This window comes from Clupea harengus, chromosome 1 (assembly GCF_900700415.2).
Source record: "Clupea harengus chromosome 1, Ch_v2.0.2, whole genome shotgun sequence".
In the NCBI taxonomy this organism is placed as follows: Eukaryota; Metazoa; Chordata; class Actinopteri; order Clupeiformes; family Clupeidae; genus Clupea; species Clupea harengus.
This window is the reverse complement of record NC_045152.1, coordinates 23,508,619-23,530,346: the sequence shown is the minus strand read 5'-3', so window position 1 is coordinate 23,530,346 and position 21,728 is coordinate 23,508,619. Positions and strand designations below refer to the sequence as shown.

Sequence of the window (21,728 nt, the reverse complement as noted above, 5' to 3'; positions counted from 1 at the left end):
TTACACACTCATGGAGTTTGCACTTTATAAAAACAAAAAAATACCGGCGCACACTAGTCAATAGTAAAATACAACAAGTCCCATACTCCTCTGCGGGTCGCTTCAATTTCCGGACATGCGTATAATCTACCCATTTTAACACGGGGCAAGTAAGCATGGCGCACGTTCAGGAGGAGATAGAAACAAATAATGGAATAAAAACCGAGGATCCGAGTGACGACGAAACAAATAATGAACACACGACCGAAAGCTTGGACGGAGAGGATGGCGGCAATGAAAAAGAGGAACCTGTCAAGACATTTAAAGATTTGGTAATTAGTAACATTTATGGGGGCTAGCAGGTAGCTAGCGTACTTAGCATAGTGTTCCCTCTAACTTGGCCATCCAGCTGAGAGAACAACTTTAACTATTCTCTGTCAGTATATTAGCCCTAAGTCTGATTTTGTATTTTCTCTCTTTATCAGAGAAGAAAATTGAGACATCAATCATTCACTTGCCATCTTGTCGTATCTTAACTAATCATGGGCAAAGCGCTCAGCACAGCATTCTATAACCAAGATGCATGCAAATGCATCGAGTGACGACGTATACAGTTTTGTGTGAAAAATACTGTACACTATACTAATTTGATGAAGAATAATAAAGCACTTGTATTAGGACTTTCGTATTCCAAATATTTATTTTAAATACATGTATCAGACATACTGCCCGTCCCTGTCTAACTAACCTTTCCAATTATCACTGGCATTGGCGTGCTCAGGGTGTAACAGAGGTACTTTGTGAAGCCTGTGACCTGTTGGGATGGAAGATTCCCACTAAGATCCAGGTAGAAGCCATACCAGTGGCTCTGGAAGGTGAGCTATGATTCTGCGTATCTGCTTTGGGAAATTAGACCAGTAGGTAAACAAGACTAGTATAGAAGTATAGCAATTATAATTAACTGTGACGAGTGTTGCTTTTAACATGTCTTATGTATTGCACTAGTTATGCATAAACAACAATTCTTAAAAACGCCAGGAAGTTGCGTTGTATCACTCACATGTGTCCATCCTCTCAGGTCGAGATGTTATTGGCCTGGCAGAGACTGGATCTGGAAAGACAGGGGCGTTTGCTCTGCCCATCCTTCAGTCGCTCCTCTCCTCTCCTCAAAGGCTCCACACGTTAGTGCTCACTCCCACAAGAGAGCTTGCCTTCCAGATTGCAGAGCAGTTTGAAGCTTTGGGCTCCAGCATTGGTGTGAAGACAGGTATGGAGAGAGACATAAGGGATTACATTACCACTTGAGAAGGAAGATGAATGAACAAAGTTAACTGACGATATCTAATGAGAAATGTGCAAGTAATACAAGTTTTTGTGTTAATTGTTTGTAGTAATTAATATATACGAACAACATTGGTTCACAATGAGTCTAGTGGTAGCAGGCATAGATTTTCTTTTTTCTGTTCTCCTTCTAGCTGTGATTGTTGGTGGTGTTGATCAGATGTCTCAAGCCTTGGTATTGGCCAAGAAACCCCACATTATCATTGGTGAGTGTGTTTGTTTTTGGTCCTATATGAGAAAGTGTTCTCTTGTGACTCACTTAAATGGTGAAAATAACTGACTATTTCTATCCAGTTCCTGTCATTCATGTTTTTTTTGTTGCTCTCTCTCAGCCACCCCAGGGAGACTGGTCGACCATCTGGAAAACACGAAAGGTTTCAACCTGAGAGCTCTTAAGTTTCTTATAATGGATGAGGCAGACAGGATTCTCAACATGGATTTCGAAGCAGAGGTATGAGGGCAATTGATTTGACACATTTATCGCTTAAAGTGGAATACATCTTCTGCAGAGGAATTTGTTAACAGTCTATGCATTGGCTAATGGGATTGCATTAGTTCAAAGTGCCACTGAAATATTTATTTCTCTTACATTTTCAATGCTAATTTGTGACGGTCACCATAACCACCATCACCATAATATATATGGGCTTAATTGTATGGAAGCAACAGCAGGTTATTTCTTGTTTAAAATAGGCCACGGCGTCTTACTCTGTGCAGTTAAGTAGTTGATGACGCACACATTTTAAATGGCTGACGGAAAGCAACATATGCAGTATTTGTGACTTGTGCTGTTTGTTATTCTTCATTTGTTCATGTGGGCCATTGAAAAAAAAATAAGTTGTGTTGGATTTGGGTTACGGTATGTGAACACATGAAAATATCAGAACTGGGGATTGGAATTGAGCATTGAGACCTAAACTCTAAATTAAGTGAGAGCTTTTGGAATACACACTCAGTACTCACATTCTGACATTTCATTTTTGTCACTGTCTGTTTTTTCTCTTCTCTCAGGTGGATAAGATCCTGAAAGTGATTCCCCGCGAGAGGCGTACTTTTCTTTTCTCTGCTACTATGACCAAAAAGGTATCAGTCTGTTTCTATTCTAGATCAGTCAGCCTCTCACTCTAAAATGGTTCATTGACTTAAGTCTCTCGGTTTTTTTTTAGGTCCAGAAACTACAGCGTGCAGCTCTGAAGGACGCAGTCAAATGTTCAGTATCCACTAAATATTCAACAGTGGAAAAGCTCCAACAATATTACATTTTCATACCATCAAAATACAAGGTAGTGATCATTAGTCTAGTGATACTTACGTTTTTAAATATTGTAGACTGCTTATATGAATTTGTGTCTGTAATGTTAATGTGTGTCCGTCTTGATTTTCCACAAGAAGTAGTGATGTTTATGCACATTGTCCCTTAGGATTGCTACCTGGTGTCCATACTGAACGAACTGGCAGGAAACTCCTTCATGATCTTTTGTAGTACGTGCAACAATGCCCAGAGGGTGGCGCTGATGCTTCGGAACTTGGGCATCACTGCGATACCACTGCATGGGCAGATGAGCCAGGTGAACATGCCCACACACAGATAAACATGTTGAAAATTCTGACTTGTTTGAGTGTGGTGTGCTGACATTGCTTTCATGTTTATTAGGACAAACGTTTGGGAGCCCTTAACAAATTTAAGTCCAAATCGCGCTCCGTACTGCTGGCTACAGATGTGGCGTCACGAGGACTGGACATTCCGCATGTGGACTGTGTCATCAACTTTGACATCCCCACTCATTCTAAGGTGCTTATTTTTCTAGAGGTCTTCTGCGTTCGACAGTGATGATAATACTACTACTAATAATAAGTAGATTGTGTTGTTTTGGCTAAATCTGATTTTGCTCTTTGCTCTTTGTTTTAGGACTATATTCACAGAGTGGGAAGAACAGCCAGAGCAGGGCGCTCAGGGAAATCCATCACTTTTGTCACACAGTAAGTCTCTTTCTGTTGTTTTAAAACGTCTAGAATGCCCACTGAAGTAATTGTGTTCAATTAGGCCACTCCGCTTGGTTTATCACGACACTGCTGCTTGCCAGGTTGTGATTGTGTTACAATTTCCTAGGTACGACGTGGAGCTTTTCCAGCGAATTGAAACACTGATTGGAAAGAAGCTGCCATCCTTCCCGACGCAAGAAGAGGAAGTGATGATGCTAGTGGAGAGAGTTAGCGAAGCCCAGAGATTTGCCAGGATTGTGAGTGTTTTGGTTTCATTTACAATGCCCCCAAGATTGCTTCTTATTTGCCTCTGGTGCTGTTTATGCTTATGACATTTTTAGTATGGTATTACACACTCAGCGTATCTAATTAATAGTGTCTGTGGGATGCTGCCCAATAAAGTTTAACCTTTGTCCTCTTTTTTTTTTTTTTACTAGGAATTGAAGGAGCAATTAGGAAAGAGGAAACGGCCAAGAGGTGGCGATGATGATGGTGATGATACAGAACAGTCCAGTGGCGTACGGAAAAAAGTGCAAGGAGGAAATTTTAGCAGTGGTGGAGGAGGAGGAGGAGGAGGAGGAGGAAGAGGCCGCGGTGGTGGAAGAGGACGTGGTGGTGGAGGAGGAAGAGGACGTGGTGGTGGAGGAGGAAGAGGACGCGGTGGTGGAGGAGGAAGAGGTCGCGGTGGGGGTTCTAGGGGGCGATAGACATCAAGACTAGGAAATTAGAATAACGAGATGAGTAATGTATATATTATAAATATTCATTTTTTTCACAATAGTATGTCGATTCAGAGAGAGAGAGAGAGATCCCTTTGTGAAATCTCTTCCCAGTGCAATGATACTCCACACGTTATGGAGACAGACAACTGTTTAAACACATTCACTATGTAATGGTAATCTCTTGTCCCCCAAGTTCCTTTCAAAACCTCACAGACTTTGAAATAAAAAATTCAGAAATGTTTTGATGGGGAATTGAAATTGAGAATCTTTGCTGTTAAGTGTTGTTAAGTCAATGGTCAAAAAATGTAAATAGTAAAAATCATGAAATTTCAATTTATAACCAGTAATGTATGGTCTACCTATCAGAAAAACAGTATGACATGCCTTGCCTTATAACAGTGGAATTAACTTTTTAATGCTCGTTATGACAAGAAAATAACACTCATGCTTACAGGTGTATAAATGCTCGAATAAGGACGTTATCTCGAAGGTGGACTGAGAGTAACGTTGACCTTAGCAACAGTCAGTCAGGCAGGGCTAGGCCGCAACAAAATAGCAGAAGGTAGAATACCTTTTTCGTAAACAAAAATGTACAAAAGTTGCTTTTAACGTTAAAGGAGTGAAAGAAGGAGAATGCACAGGTTGAACATGAGCTGAATTGATCACGATAACTGCGTCAACTACATCAACTAATAAGAAGTATCCCTGCACCAGATGGCGCTGTTCTATAATCCTGAAGTAGTAGACTATCGCTGTCCAATAAACTGGTACCCAAGGAGGCTTGTGTTGTGTAGGGATGGCCACACTGAAATTATATTTTGAACTCAATTGTTTGTTTACGAGAGACATAACTGCCATATACTTTTTCTACGAGCTACAATTTAGGGAATTGAAAATGTCAGATTGAAGGGGGTTACTGAAGTGTTCACACTCACTGCAGCAGCCTTCTGACGTGTCGTATACGCTCAGTGGCAGGTGAATATATGCAATAAAAGTGACAGCAGGATACATCTAGGAACAGGGGATGCTACTGATTTTCAGCCAATAAAACGCCGAAAGACGTCTGATGGCTCCTAGCAAGTCTAATTAAAGTGTTAAGCGTACCGCATCGCAGTGTTTAGGCTAAGCAGGGGTAAATAAGTAATTAGACTAAGTTCTTACAGTTAATGCTCGCAGCATCGGAAACATGACGTGTTGTGTCTATTCGTTACAATCAGTGCGACATGACATTCAGCCTGATTCTGGAAGCGGTAGATGTTGTGTTGATGTATTCTAAGTAAAATTACGAGGGCGACAATAGTGTGTGTTCCTGTGTGCGCACAGTCCCTCGTAGGCGGGAGTAATAGCGGTCAAGTTGGTTCCCATCGAGGAGGGGCCGTCTGTAGGGGAGTATCTTTTGGTGAGGGAGGGTAGCGCTGAGAGATAGATGCTGGAATTTCTGCATAGACGCGTGGCGTTCAACAACATTTATTGTAGAGCGGTTTATTCCTGCGGAACATTGCCATCGGCTCTTCTCTCACAACACCAGGTAAGACACATACCAGGTCGTTGGTTAATCTAGCCATGTCTGCCTTGCACAATGATTAGACTGATAGTCTTTTCTCCGCAATGGGATGGATGAGTAACGTTACTTGTGAATCGGTGGAGGTCAGTTAGCATAGTTTCTGTGGTTGCTAACATTACCTTTACAATTTAGAGTTTATATAATGAATGTTTATACAGGTTGAATTAAACTATGTTAAAGGGCATCTATTGTATTTCATGTTAGGGTTTCAAGAAACTTACTGCATTCTTAACCTATTAAACGCTGTGATAAAGTAGCTAATGTCAAAGAGGTCTTTGAAGTTTTATCACCTCGGACAACCACACAAAGTTAAAGTAGCAGTAAACAGTTCACGTTAATGTTCATTAGGATAGAATAATGTTGCTGGTTGGAGCAGGCCTGGGCATCCCTCTTTTTCTCATTTAAAACCCTACCTACATTTGCTGGCCTTGGCAAGAAAGAGAGAAAGTGAGCGCGTTATGGACGGGGTGTTTTAAACGGACAATACTGTTGACGTTATCTGTGTTGCACAACTTTAATCTGTCGTGCGCACGTTAGCCATTAGCAACAGCCATCAAACAACACTTGCTGGTGCCGTCTGGCTCGCGGGGACTCGCGCACCCCGGCAGCTCCACCCGACCACCGTTGTTGTCGTGTCGTATGCTGGTGTTAGACCAGCCGCAAATGTATGCATTTTTCAATACAGATAAACAAGGTAAAATGTATTCAGACTACATCAATTAATGAATGGTTCTTCGGTTCATTTGAGACCACCAGCAAAGCTGCATGCTAATCGTATAGTACTGCAAAGTGTTTTTGGCCAGCAGCGCCACCAATGCGACATGGTGCCAGCTTTCCTGAAAGCTGACATAGTTTCCTGTGCGTGTGTGTTTCTTTGTTAGGTTCGGTTCAGTTGGCAGAGATCGACAGCTCCTTTCTAACGTTTCGAGATTATTACGATATTAGACATGCTTCGTAATTAACAACCTCTGTAAGTAGGTTTAAAGATTGTCCCAGCTCCTATGCTGACTCAACCTGGTGGTTCAGGTCATGGGGTTAGAATTTAGTCTCTGAAGTCTTTTAACTGTCGTCACAGTTCCATTCTAATCCATAACTGTGTTTAAGTGAGCACTGATAGGCTAGGTCTATTTATTTTGCCGGAATGTGCACAATTGAAGGTATGGTGAAACCATGGCCACTCAACTTCTGCTGTACAGAGGCGGGCTGTATTAAAATAAAAAATTGAAGTAGTCGTTAATAACAGGAACACATAAAAGTAATTTTCATTTGAGACCCAGTTACATATTCTGTCTGAACTGGAAATGCAGCGGACATTTGCTGCTGAAGCACCCTCTTAAACTGTGAACAGGTGTCGAGCAACAGATGGGCCATGCCTGTGTAAATTCACCGAGCATGTAACGATGATTCATTTGATATGGTCACCAGGGCCCCACTTCAGTGTAACTTTACATGAGGAAAATGCCCTCCGCAAACCCCTTCAGTGTAGTAGAATTACCTGAACTAAAGTGAGAGAAATTTAGAATGTACTTTATGCTGGGATTTTCCATTGTAGTTACAGTAGGTTGCCTACCTGGTTAAGAACATTTTACAATATTTCATGGTGTGCCCCTAACAGCCTCCGCAGAGAATGCAGTAGTAAGTGAATACCATAACCATGGCCCAATCTGAGCCGGGCCATGGAGAATCAGTCATTAAACTGAAGAGAAAGGACATAGACATCCATAAACTGTGATGAATGGTCCTAATGACACTAATGAGACTATTTGACTAATGGTCCTAATGAGAATATTTGTATGCCACACCTTGGAATTCCCATGTTGGAATTCCCTTATTTCAGTTCAGTTCAATAGTCTTATGCATAGATTCGACTCTACAGCCTACTTTTGCCAACATAGGGGACAGCATGAAGGTGTGGTATATTTCCTATGTGCTTAAAAACTGTGACGTGATCTAGGCTAGTGTTTGATGTCCAGCACACTAGGGCTGAACGATTTGGGAAAATAATCTAATTACGATTTTTTTCTCCAAATATTGCGATTGCGATTTAATATGCGATTTAAAATGCGATTTAAAAAAAAAAAATCCCAACAAATCGTAATGTATGATTTAAATATGACCAACACAATATTAGATACATTTAGTGTAAAATATTATTTCCCACATTTTACATTTTTATTTAACTGCTCATTACAGAATCAACAACAAATCGGTGGCTTTGCTACTGTGCATTTAAGTAATTTAAACAAAGTCATTGTAAGAATAAACACAAGGCATGCACTTTTTTAAACAATGTGTGCAAAATGTACCATCTTAAAAAAAAAAAAAACACGTTTTTAATCGTGAACGTTGCGGTTAGAAAATCGCGTTCTATCATATCGCGATTAAATCGCAAATGCAATTAATCGTTCAGCCCTACAGCACACACAGCTGGCCAATTAAGGTAAAAAAGCAGGCGGTCGATTATGGCGAGGTATAGCAGCTTGTTGTGTCTCTCCCACTGTCAAATTGGACTGATCTCCACCAGCTGCACCTGGAGGCACATCAAACATCGTTACTATTATGGTTCTTCAACAAAAAGAGGCACATGTTCCACGAGCAACATCTACGTCCACAGGAGTTAGTCTTAAAGTGAAACTGTTAGTATAGCAGCAGTTCTATATTTTCTAGAGGGTTTTTAGTATAGCGTATAGTATTATGAATTCCTTCTTTTCTCTTGTACACACCTGCCAATCTTGTTGAGTGGTCTGATGAAGGAATAACTCAATATCAGTTTATATGCCAGCATGGTCTGATTCTGAGTTGCTCAATCACTAGGAGCAGGATTCCTGTCCTTTATTGAGCTGCACTTCCTTTGCAATTGTCGGACGAGACCTTCTGCTGTAAAAACCCTGTTTCTTCTGGTGATGTTTTCTAGGACTTGTGGAGTGATCTAGTAGCCGTCCTCTCCTCCCTTCCCCAACAGGTGGTGAGCTCAGCTCTGGTACCCCAAGATGGCACAGCGGACTGGGCAGGAGGACCCGGAGCGATACCTGTTTGTAGATCGGGCAGTAGTCTACAACCCGGCCACGCAGGCAGACTGGACGGCCAAGAAGCTTGTGTGGATCCCCTCGGAGAGGCATGGGTTTGAGGCGGCCAGCATACGTGAGGAGCGTGGGGAGGAGGTGATATTGGAGCTGGCAGAAAATGGCAAAAAGGCAGTGGTTAACAAGGATGACATCCAGAAGATGAACCCGCCCAAGTTCAGCAAGGTGGAGGATATGGCGGAGCTCACTTGCCTCAACGAGGCCTCTGTGCTGCACAACCTGAAGGACCGCTACTACTCCGGCCTCATCTACGTGAGTAGTTACATACAGTCTTTTATATTATACGATTTCATTATTTGTATTGTTCATTGTTTTTTTTGTGGGCAAATAAATCACCTTCATAGTGAGTGTAATCGATTTTATCTCATTACATTCAAATAGTCATAGTGTGCATCTACCCAATGAATAAGAGATTAAAGAGAACTCACTCTGTTCTAAGTCTGGAACCTCCCACTAAAAGGTTTGGAAAGTTGAGGTAGAACATCACGATTTGACAAGACTTGTTCTGCATATACTCAATAACTAATACACACAGTCTTTCTCTCTCTCTCTCTCTCTCTCTCTCTCTCTCTCTCTCTCTCGCTCTCTCTCTCTTTCTCTCTTTCTCTGCCTGTTTGTCTTTATCTGTTGTTCCCTGTTCGCCACACATAGCTTGTCATTCCTGCATTGTCCCTGATTGCACCCAGTTTACTTGGGTCAAGTTAGTAAGTGACCCTGTTTCTCTTTCATCTCTGCGAGATCTCCCCTCATAAAGGCAACTCATTTAAGGGCCAACATGTTGCTCCAGGTCATCAGGTTGTTTTTGCAAACACACACACACACACACACACACACACACACACACACACACACACACACACACACAAACCACAGGCACCACACTCTCCACAGGAGCACACTGAAGACCTTGGCTCCCTGATTGCCTGGCTGAATTTGGTCTAGTTTAACATGAAAGGCATTGCTTTCCCTGTGTTTAAGCTCAGACTCATAGGCACCCTTTGAGACACATTAAAAGGAACTTTGTTTTATTATGGTGCTGCATTCTGATTACCTCAGTATCCTGATAGATTGGCATGTCGGTTCTACTTGGGGTATTTTGTTCCACTCAGGTCATTTGCTCTTCTTTTTACTCTTTGGCTTAAAGTGTTTAGTAAATAAAATGAGACATAACGGAATACCCTTTGATTGGTTTTGTTCACGAGGACCCCAACTGATCTGTTGTACTCGGTCTGAAGTGTTTACTTGAGTTTGTATAAAACTGTGAACTATTTAACGAGCAACTGTTTCCACCAAGCGAAAAGTGCTATTGCAATGGCGGCCTACTTAGCCCAGTGTAGATTGCCACGATGTTGACCCATTTTGTGACACGCATTCCAGGAATAGTATGTGGGTTGGCCCTCACCTGGGAGGCAGGTGGCAGCCATGATGGATTTTTCTGCTTTATGAACATTTTGCTGCCAAACCGCACAAGACTCTGTCAACACACATCACATCGGAGATCGTTTTCTCACATCTTGCTTTTAGACTGAAGTGAAACACTTACAGATGTACAGACCCGAGGGGATACACTTTTTTAGAATACCTACTTTATACCTTTTTTACTATACGTTTATTAAAAATAATGACCAGAACTTAACAGCTTAACTTAACAAGAGAGCCATCAAAAACTGAATACTTACTTCCCAGACACTGAACCGTTAGAACCTGAGATATTTTTGATTAAATCACAAGTCATAGTCTTCATTCTTCAGTCATACTTACACATTCTTTTTTCATAGTCTGTTTAGTTATAAATACAAATTCAGTTAACATTTCCATATCACATGGTGACAAATGTGGGTTGTCAAAGATTTTCTTTATGGCATATATGATCGCCTCTTCCGTTGTAGGCCTCTTGACATTTAAGTTTCAGAAGCTTATTTTTCAAAGTAGTTATTAGGGTTTAAAAGAGTAAGTAAGGGGATAGATCTCTCTCTGGCTGTTTTATAATAACTTTCACTGGTAATGTAGCATCAGCTTCATGATGTACTGGAGAATAAACCCTCCAGAGATCTTCACTCAGGATGGTCCCCGTCGTCTTCACTTCGGGGGCCTCTGAGTCCATTTAGGGCTTTTCACACGTATATGAGAAGTGCACCATCTCCAAAAAGGAACTAGTGAGAAAACAGCCAACATTCTCCAAAGCTGAAGAATCTCAAGGCTGCTGTGACATTTACTAGGTGTGAACAGAACATGTTTAGGCTCAAGGTATGTGTGTGTGTGTGTGGTTGATCAGAGGTGAGATGGACTGCCCACCAGTCTCCAGCCCTCTCCATGCTTTTCCTTCCCTCCTTCACCCCATAGGAGATTTCAGTGCTTTTCCTCAGAATCTGGACAGACCACCTGGTCTTACTCTTTTTCCCAGGTTTTTCTTTGACCAGTTTCAGGTAAAGCTATATTACCTCTTCACCTGGTACCTGTGTGTCAGGCTACCTTTTAGCAGACCATCTCTGCTTCACCTTTTGGGCTACTGTGCAAAACCAGTCATGGACTCTTACGTCATGCTTCACAAAAGTGCTTCTCTGACTAAACACGTTTACAGCTTGGCCCAAATATTTGTACGTATGACACCATCAACTGTTTATACCACCTTCCTCTCCCTGCACCATCAGAAGATAAAAATGATTGCCTTTGTAATATGTTATCAATGGGGTGACTGGTTCATTTGTCACCCAGAGTGTCCACAAATGGGAATGTTCCCTGTCTGGGGTCGACTGCTCTAAGGGGTGACTTTAGCATTGTAAAGGGGGAGTTTTGGGGGGGTGTTTAGTCAGCTTGGGGCCAGTGGCTCTGACTCACAGACTGGGCTGCCTCTGACTAACAACCAGTCCTTTGTGTTGGGCAGCTCAGCCACAGATGGCAGGATGTCTCAGGGATCTGCGTATTAAAAAATGCTCTGGTCTGTCAGCCTGTCGGTCTGTGTGTCTGTCTCTCCCCTGCCTTTGCCTCTGAGGCCCTGTGCGTGCATGTTAGTCTCTCTGGGCCAACCAGTTGGTTCAGTGGTCGGTAGCACCATGCAAGATGAATGGATTAATTTAGGCAGATCTCTCATTATGTTGGCCCTACTTTTTTATTGTACCAGGTCTTAATTTGTTGTGGCTGTGCGGAAGATTAATTCAGTGACCATGTGGGTGGGGGAAAAAACATCTCAAATCACTGTGATAAAAAAAGCCTTTCAGGTGTCGTTCTTTTTCCTGCTTGATTTCTTTGTTGACATGCTGTTGCCATAGCCAAGTGGAGGAGCACTGTCCCATTTCAGTGATCAGGCATGTTTGGATGGTAACATGAGTGCCACTCTGACCCCTCTAGAGAACATCATCTCCCGCTCTCATAGTCTCCTGGAACCACGTGCCTTGAGTTCGTCTAGTGCCTCTTCCTCAGGACACTTGGTCTAATCAGAGACTTCTCAGGGCCAAGTGGACAGTCCTCCAGGAAATATATCTGCACTAATAATGTCTCAAGAGCCATACCCACTGGTAAAGACTGCTGTGAATGTGCTTGCCTCTGCATTTAGAGATCTTTGGTTCTTTGTGTGTTTGACATGTTACACCATGTGCAGACAAGGGATTGCAAGGTTGAGTGCTTTGACCTGAGGGCAGTTTATTAAAGTGAGGGTATCTGACTCTACCTCCCTGGCTGTGAGTACTGCGAGCTGAGCCAGACCTTTGTTATGGTGTGCCCCTTCGGGATCTCTAGTCAGTTAGGTGTTTTTGTGTGTGTGTGTATGTAATTATGTGTGTGTCTGTGTGTGTGTGTGTGTGTGTATGTATGTATGTATGTATGTATGTATGTATGTATGTATGTATGTGTGTGTGTGTGTGTGTGCATGCATGTGTATGTATATGTATGTATGTATGTATGTATGTATGTATGTATGTATGTATATATGTATGTATGTATGTATGTGTGCCTGTGTGTGAAAGAGAGAGACAGACACACAGACACAGAGCCCAACTGGGATTAACTGCATCGATCTCTTTATTGAAAGAGTGTCGACAAATTTTAACAAGCGCATTTCATTATATTGCGACCATTGAGGCTCGGGCTCGTGATGTACTGGGGCTATTATTGACTTTGTATGGCCTTGTGGTTTCTCTAAATGGGCAGCCATTGATTTTTGTAGTCTGAGTGTACTGTACACACGTAGCTTGAGAGGGTCCGAAAAAAAACCTGCCGAGTCAAGGACTCCTCAGATCGATGCAGCGCAGCCTTCACCCCCTGCTGTGTTACGTGCCTTGGGGGCGAGTTGGGTCTCTGTCTGGGGAAAGGGGGGGTTGTGGCAGATTGGCGCAGGCCTTTGGAGATTGTTGTTTGTCTGTCTGCTGGGGCTTTGTGTGGGCTGTTACTGTGCAGCGCCAGGCCGCTCCCGGCTCCAGTTACACAGCATGTAGGCCTCGACATGACAGAGAGGGAGGGAGGGAGGGCGCGAGAGAGGAAGAGAATGAGCAGAGGGAGGGTGAACAAGAATTTAGGAAGAAAAGGTGTCTCAACAGTCAAAGGGGTTTTGTTTGGGCTTAGTTCGTGTCTACCTTTCTCTGTGACGTTTTATGAATGGTCTTAATCAGAGCATCAAAGCGACTCATTTATCTGTTTCTGAGGGGATACATTCCAGAAGTTCATCTGATCCAAACATTCCAGACACGATTTCACCCTGTGCCACTGAAGAAGCCAACTCCATGCAGTCAGGACCCATTTCTTCTACAGCACGCAGTCCAGTCCAGCCCTGCGTGTCCATCTGTGCTGCAGAGATGCAGGTGGCAGTGAGGCTCTTTGTTGGTGTATTTGATGTGGCAAAACCTCCTCTGGTTCTATTTATATCCTGCACACTCAGATAAGGGGAATGCATCTTTAATGTGTCACAAAATGGAGCTGGAAGGTTAAGTTACAGCATACTGTCTCCTCCCACTCGCCTTCCACACTCTTCTCTTTCCTCTCCCTCTCCTTCTCTCCTGTGCTCATCTTCTTATGCACTCTCTTTCTTTTGCCCTTTTCTCCTCTTCTCCTTTCTGTCCCTGTCCTTTTTCTCACCTCCCTCTGAAGGCAGTGTTTGGCAATGTAGAGGTGAGAGGATCACTGGCCCTATTGCTTGGGGAGTCACACCTCTGTAGTCAGCAGAATCGGAGACCCTGTGCTAATTAACCAAACTGACCCCATATCTCTTCTTCACAGACACACTCCCCGTCTCCTAAGCTTTATCTCTACAGCCCTCTTTCTCCTCACTCCTGTGTGTCTCACTCCGGCAGTCCGCCAAACTTTCATTGTCCTCATCTCCCTGTCTCCTGTTATAAGTCTGTGTCCTCTCTCATCTCCCTGTCTCCTGTTATAAGTCTGTGTCCTCCCTGTCTCCTGTTATAAGTCTGTGTCCTCTCTCGTCTCCCTGTCTCCTGTTATAAGTCTGTGTCCTCCCTCATCTCCCTGTCTCCTGTTATAAGTCTGTGTCCTCCCTGTCTCCTGTTATAAGTCTGTGTCCTCCCTGTCTCCTGTTATAAGTCTGTGTCCTCTCTCATCTCCCTGTCTCCTGTTATAAGTCTGTGTCCTCAGACATTTGTCTATGTTCCCTCGTCTCCTCTTGCCTCTCGGCTCTTGAAACACGGTTGACATGAAGTAGCATTGCAGCACTGTTTGAACTACATTTGCAACATGAAAGGGGCCGGTACAGCACTCTATATCGTGTCATTGAGACGTTGGGAATCTGTATAGGATTATGTTATTAATGTAATTAGAGGTGACTGGGCCCCAATCGCTTGCCCTCTTTCCTTTTGACAGACATCCCTCTTCAGACACACACAAACACACACACACACACACACACACACACACATCTATGCACACATACAGATCTTACACACTTTGCAGCGTCAGTAGTAGTTGACGGACGTGTAGCATCTGACCTCTTGACCTGCCCACGGGCCCCACATAGAGCACATCTGGCTCTGCTCCCTGCTGTGCTGGGCTGGGGTCCCTGGAGCTTCGAAGAACAACAAACACACCTCTCAAGCTGACTATCCAGCTGAGTCCAGCCCTCTCTCCTGACTCCCCCTCCCCACCTCAGGAGCCAGCCCTCCTGTCTCAAGCTAGTTTGATGTGTGTGTGTGTGTGTGTGTGTGTGTGTGTGTGTGTGTGTGTGTGTGTGTGTGTGTGTGTGTGTGTGCTTGCTTTCATGTGACTGGGTGTGTTAAAGGTGCAGTCCTCGATTGTTATCCAACACACTTTCTCCTCACAGTCCTCTAGCTGTTCATGCTGTGCTCAAAAAAACTCGGCAGACATAGTCATGATTCCTCATTTTCACCCTTTTTTAACCCTCTGCATATCTGTCTGTATGTGTAGCACCTTTGCAAAACTCACTCTCTCGCTCTCTCTGGCTTGTTCTCTCTGTAAATATAGACCCCCCCCCCTCCAAACCTAACCTATGCTGCATAGTGAGTAATTAGCCTGGTGGTCTGGGATGGAGGAAAACACTCCCAGACCTCAATTCATCCCCATTCCTAAACATTTGCACACATTCACACATCTCTTTTATACACACGCACAAAGTCTCAATATGTACGCTGACTTTGGCTATACTGTGATTTTAGTGACAATCTGTTTGAATAAGGCAATTTGCCTGTAACCTCTGCTCTCCTTGCTGTTATTTTATTTTATAGAGTAACCTTAAAAATGATCCACATTTCATAAATAACCTTAAAATCATTCGAATAATTCAGTAGTTAATAATTCAGTCAATTCAGATTTCATTTTGAAATACTTTGTAGTAAATTAGCTACTAAAACATTGCCTTCAGGAGAGGAAGCAGAACTAAGAGACCTGGGAGTTGAAGCCCATTTAAACTGGTTGTATCCCTCCTTATCGTTCATCACAAATGTAAACCTGTTGTTACTGATGTTCTTACTGATGATATGACACGATCATGTCTGCCATTTCCCCTGTAGACATACTCTGGGCTCTTCTGTGTGGTGATCAACCCTTACAAGAACCTGCCCATCTACTCTGATAACATCATTGAAATGTACCGGGGCAAGAAGCGCCACGAGATGCCCCCACACATCTACGCCATCTCTGAGGCGGCCTACCGCTGCATGCTTCAAGGTAAGCCACCGCCAACACCTCACCTGACACCTCAACTCTCACCTCTGCTCAGGCTGTGGAGGAGAGCTTAACAGGACGGAGTGTATTGAGTAGCTTTGTGTTAAATATCTTCATTCTGCCACACACAACCAATGGCTTGTTGTTTGGGACACCAGTTAAGAGTCTGACTCTCCACGCCCCGTACATTTGGGATGTGCTGTGGGTGATGAGTAATGTGGTATGTGGGTTGTGCACTCTCAGGCCTGTTCGGGGACAGCTGTAGAGAAATTAATATGAAACAGAAGTCCTCCCTTGCCACTTGACTTTGGCCACTGGGCCTGGAGCAATCTGATACGTTCCTCCTTTAGCTTCAGAAAACATCAACCTAACAGAACAGTTTAAGAAACTAACATAATTTCAAGAGGATTATGTAAGCACATCTCAATAGGGTTTTAAGTTATTTCTTTGTCAGATATTCATGGTCACACATGCAAAGGTAAGTCCATGTGGCATGAGGCAAGTAAGGCCATGCCCTGTGGTCATTGTATGAGACCAACTGAAAAATGTCATGGTCACCTCATGGTCACCTCATGGTCACCTCATGGTCACCTCATGGTCACCTCCTTGGCTGGCCAGGAAGTCCCTCCGTGTCTCTTGTGTGTTGGGGAGTTTTGTGTTCCTTCGGTGGTTGTTGCCGCGGTGACCTGGCAGGTGGTTGTTGGCGTGTAAATGATTGCTTCATAATCTGGCAGATTTGTGCGTATAGTCGGTCATAGGTCACAGGGTCAGAGTTGCTGTGTGTCACGGCTCAGCCACCCTTCTGGGTACGACTGGTACACACAGGGAGTCCCCTCCGCTGATTAATACACATTTATAGAGGCATCTATAGATCCTTTTCTATTGGAGTCTAAGTGCTCAACCTTTAGAAACTTCCTCTAGGATTCCTCATGTGCTTCATCTACATTTCTGTCAATTTGAGGGTTTACTTACATACTTGAGTCCTCTGAAATTAGCCTGATTGTCCTGTCATAATTAGCGGGTTATTACAATGTAGGCTATATAACATTATGAAGAACCAAACAATGTAACATTGATTATTTGACCACACATCATATTTATTAGCAGTTGTTTAGGCAGGCTACCAATAATTTAAATCAAGGAAACAGCGTATCATGATTTCCCAAGAAGCTGGTTGAAAGTTGAGGGTATGAAATCGTTAAAGGTTTTTTTTAATAACCACTTTACCTAGTGACACTATTACAATAAAGGTGACCAAACAAGTCAGATATTTACTGATTCTCAGCAACACTAAATCAAGCAGACCTGTAGCCTCTGGCGTCTGAAGATAACAACAGTACAGAGGCCCATTTGACACAAGATACGCTGGTCCTGAGCAAACATTGCCTGCTGCAGCGTGTGTCTTTAAGGCTGGAGGGCAGTGATGGAGGGATTTGGTGCGGCGTGTGTCCAAAGATCACGCCACTGACCTCTGATCCGTCTCCACGCTCATGCACCGCTCTCAGACCTCCCACTGGGGGACCTGCTGGTCCAGTCGAACTCCTGTTAAGCACCCACACATCTCTTTCCCTCTTCGTTTTACCTCTTCAGCCCTCCCTTCCCCCTCTGCCAGGGTACGTATGTGAAGTTGGGTACTTTGGTGACTGTCGTGAAGCAACTAAAACAGTTTTGAAGAGGTGCTATTTTTTCCTTTTGGCATATCTCTATAACCCAAAAACAGAAATGAAGACTTTTGGGACCCAACTTGATATCTTGATTTTTTACTGAGTCACACTAGCTCCCTTTTCTGAGGACAGACTCCATTTTTAGTGGGGCTCTGTAACGGCCCCCTGCCATGCCTGCTGCACACTGCAGCAGTGTAAGCGGTGAGTTGTTGCAGCAAGTTTTCCCCTTCCTTATAATAAAGGCAGCCGAGAGAGGGAGTGATTTTGTTATTGAAGCTGGCTTAGTGCTCCCCAGAGCTGGTCTAGAGGGGATCCAAGGCTGCGGCTTCTTACTTGGCCTGGTCTCTAGACTCACACACACACACACACACACACACACACACACACACACACACACACACACACACACACACACACACACATACACTCGCTCACACAAATGCTGTCTCTCACTTGTGTGCACAAACACACACACTTGCACTACATCCTACACACACACACACACAAACACACACACACTAAAACATAGGCCATGTCACACACACATAGGCCATACTAACACACACACAAGCATTCACAGGCGCACACGCATACACACCCACCCACACACACCCACACAGGCACAGCTGTTTCCACAGAGGGGTGTGTTGTAGGCCTGTGATCTGCGTTTTCCTGTGCCCTCTGATTGGCGTGGCCCAGCAGCTGCCTGGTGCCGTTTGAATCAGTGCCCTCCTCACATGGCACTCAGCTCTAGAGGGACACTTAAGCACACGGCTGACCCTCACGTGACCTCAAGGCCACTTTGATCCTTAATGTCTAACCCAGCAGCAGGCCTACGGTGAAGGAGAGAACAGGTGAAGAATCAGCATTCTTTTCATTTCACTCATCAGGCCGATTGGGAATTACCTCAGCCTTCTGGGTCAGGCTGGCAGATAGCTGTCACCAGGGAGGATGGTCACTTCCTCACAGCCACACCTAGATGCAGATAAAAGTCATGACGTTGCCCGTACATCAGAGACCCTCTGTGCAGTCAAAGTTTCCGTGCCGTCACCGATAAATATAGGCCTGCTCCACGCTGGCCTCCCTCCTCTCCGGCATGAGGGTGCTGCCCAGGGGCTCCCGCCCTTCTCCTGCTGCGCTGCCCTCTCGTGCAGCTTGGAGCCTGGAGTCGTAAAGCGGGGGCGAATGCTGACATCATGGAGAAGGAAGCCACCGAGCTTTTGATTGCTAGGAAAGGCACAGCTGCATTGCTGAGGCGTTATGAGGTGGCCACACTGAACTGTGGGCTCACCAGGAATGGTAATAGTTGTAGTTGTGCCAGATAGCGGACTGAACAACCAATTATGAATGGTCTAAAAGTTAACCCTGTATTTCTGATGTGTAGCAGCTGTTAAATTCATTATGGTGCCCAAACCCATTTGTTTAAAAGAGACTTTTGTTACAGGGAAAAGATAAAAAAAAAAGCCCTCATCAAAAGCGTAGAAGTCTTTCCTTGGCCCCTGTGAAGGCGTGCCTGAGCAGGAGGAGGTTGTGGAGCGGTGGGTGGGTGTCAGGTCTGCCCCTCTGCTCAGCCCAGTCTGGCACGCAGGGACGGCTCACTGGTCTGGGACGGGAGCATGATCTCACTGCGCCCATCTTTACAACCGCCACAATGTGCAGGCACTTAGTCACCACCCCTGCGGTGGCGGTTGGCAAGGCGGCTGTGACCGCGCCGACGTGTGTGCCCACTGAAGGGACATCTGCTTAGTGCTGCCATCACACGCTGGCTACTCGCAACATGCTGAGTTCAGAGGCCCGCCGGTGCCACTGCTACTCCTACGCCAACCGTGGAGACATATCAGTCCCCTTCAGCCATTGGCTCCCTCTGTAGTCAGCCCAGCACTGATTGGCTGACAGAGCCTTCATTGTATGAAGTTTGAAATCTCTGTTGGAAGGCGGTAGGGGTTTGAAAAAGCTGATTGAAGTCTGGGTTTTGGAAGTGTGACTGTATGATAATTAGCGGAGTCCTTTTGGTGCTCAAAGGGCATGTCGGCCTGGCCAGCCCGTACAAATTTTTTCACTCTACCTTCATTTCTCTTTCGGAGCGTCCAAGTCCCCTTGTGAATTAAACGTTGGGCTTGGAAGCGCTTAAGAGGGGGGAAAACTCCCTTTATGTCCCCAAAGGGCTTCTGGGGTGTGCCAGGAATGGCCGGTGTGAGAGATGAGGGGAGAGGCTCACCAGGCGGCTTTGTGAGGCCCCCGTCCGTCTCTTGTCTTCTTTCTCATCGCCTTGGTCAAGGAACACAGGAGGACAAGGCTCTGGAATGCCAAGGGTCTGACTTGGCCATGCCGGCACCTGGCGACCGTTGCCATGGCAAAGTTCACTTCAGTGCCCACCAAAGCAAAGGACTTCCTATCTCTCTCTGGCCCCGCCACTGAAGCCAGACGTTTGGCCGTGTGCCCTCTCTTCGGTCTTCTAGCCCTCTCTTTTCATCTATAGCCCTCTCCACACACAGCCCTTCCTGGCAGAGAGGCAGGTCGTATAGCCGTGTGATTGGTTGTTTACCCTTGGCTGGGTTATTTTTGGATCTGGACGTTATGGATAGTGTAGAACAAGACATTTGTCCTAAATTGAGTTTGCTGTTCAAACTCACGCAGGTCACACAGGCATTGGGCCATTGCTCTTTACAGTGGTCCTGGATAGGGTTTGCGTATTGGCAAGAATCTGGCGATACGGTATGTATCGTGGTACAGGGGTTACGATTCAATGTATTCTATGTAAGCAAAGCGATATATTGAGGTTTTAAAATTTTTTTTATCTAATTTTATAGGAAAACTGTCATAGTATAAAGAACTAACCACCATAAACATAAAAGCTTTTTATGCAATCAGAACAGTGGGATCCCCACACTGCTATCTTGCAGTCGGGGGTTTAACACAACACGAAATGAACCGCTGTCTGCCTTGAATATTTATATGTAAACTATGAATTAAAAACTGATACAGTGTTTTTGAAAATTGATACAGTATCACAAAAGCATAATATCGCGATACTAAAGCGTATCGATATTTTCTTACACCCCTTGTCCTGGAGGTGGAGGGAATCAGGTTCCACTCCAGGTTCTCATGCCTTCTCTCAATTGGTACCCTTCTAGAAAGTGCTTTAAGGGCTCTCAGTTGAATAGGGAAGTTCTAAGCGAATACGCTTCGTTAAATGTAGTGCACCTCTATTGACAGACAATACTATCAATACATAAAACCTCACAGTGGAACACATTCAAAGGCAAGCACGTTTGACCACACTATGCAGGTCTGCGGTCTCAGTTGAGCCCTGTGCTCAGCATTGCCCCCTGCTGGCGAGCTACATTGCAGCCCCCCTCTCCCACACTCCTGGAGAGGCAGACGGAGCGACCCGCATTGTACTAAACAAAGGGGGCTTTGTGTGTGCCATGGGCAAAAAGATCCACAAGTATTTTTGTGTGTGTTTATGTGTATTGTGAGTGTGTGTGTGTGTGTGTGTGTGTGTGTGTGCGAGTGTATTTGTGTGTTTGTGCTGGAATTTGATGTGGTTGTGTGTGTGTGTGCATGTGTTGCGCAAATGTGTGTGTATGGGGTGGTCTCTGAGAAGAGGGGCCCAGTGTTTGGACAGGGGGCAGCTCCTGTTGGGGTGCTCTGGGCTTTGACTGACAGGACAGGTGTTTGGGTCAGCCTGTGTGTGTGTCTTTGTGTGTGGAAGGAAGTTTGGCTTGTGAATATCAGTTTGTGAGGACCCTCCTTGACCTACAGAGATATCTGTGTCTCCCTAGTTTTAGTGTCATGGGCATTTTTCAGACAAGTGGGAGAACTCTTTCAACTCTTGCATAGGCGCATACACACACACACACACACACACACACACACACACACACACACACACACACACACACACACACACAAGCACACACACACACACACACCCAGACACACACACAGCAGGGACACACACACACACTAACACACACACACACACACACACACTCTCACACACACACACACACTCACACACCTCTCCCTGTGGCATGCATGTGTATGCAGTTCACGCAGTCCAAATTCATATTTCTGCCAGGCAGGCTTCCATAGATCCGTCTGCTGCTGCTCCTACTCACTCATCCCACTGCCCTACCCTCCTCCCTTCTTCCACTCCTCTGGCATGCCTCTGTCTCAGCCTCTCATCTGGAGAAGAGATGACAGAAGCGGGGAACAAAGACTCTCTGAGTGCCCCAAAGGCCGTGTTCTCCCTCGTCCCTCAGAC

At 44.7% G+C, this 21,728-nt stretch overlaps 2 protein-coding genes across 7 annotated transcripts in view; both read left to right on the top strand.

Moving 5' to 3' along the window:
- Window positions 1–108: 108 nt before the first annotated feature.
- Window positions 109–4,277, top strand: ddx47 (DEAD (Asp-Glu-Ala-Asp) box polypeptide 47). The gene is made up of 12 exons (XM_012825694.3): window positions 109–311; window positions 761–854; window positions 1,058–1,246; window positions 1,455–1,526; window positions 1,653–1,771; window positions 2,332–2,403; window positions 2,487–2,603; window positions 2,742–2,888; window positions 2,975–3,112; window positions 3,230–3,300; window positions 3,431–3,560; window positions 3,741–4,277. The coding sequence occupies exons 1-12, from the start codon at window positions 156–158 to the stop codon at window positions 4,008–4,010; spliced, it is 1,575 nt and encodes a 524-aa protein (XP_012681148.2). The 5' UTR covers window positions 109–155; the 3' UTR covers window positions 4,011–4,277.
- A 115-nt stretch (window positions 4,278–4,392) lies between these two features.
- The window catches only part of LOC105898778 (myosin-10), a 65,656-nt gene continuing 48,320 nt past the window's right edge, over window positions 4,393–21,728 (top strand). For 4 of the 6 annotated variants that reach the window (XM_031572039.2, XM_031572026.2, XM_031572034.2 and 1 more), the window contains exons 1-3: window positions 4,393–5,553; window positions 8,552–8,924; window positions 15,641–15,797. In XM_031572039.2, coding sequence (XP_031427899.1) covers window positions 8,580–8,924; window positions 15,641–15,797 — 502 coding nt within the window. In that variant the 5' untranslated portion in view covers window positions 4,393–5,553; window positions 8,552–8,579. Of the gene's footprint in view, window positions 5,554–5,575; window positions 5,673–8,503; window positions 8,925–15,640; window positions 15,798–21,728 lie in introns of those variants that run through there. The other 2 variants (XM_031572007.2, XM_031572015.2) reach the window with 2 other exon arrangements.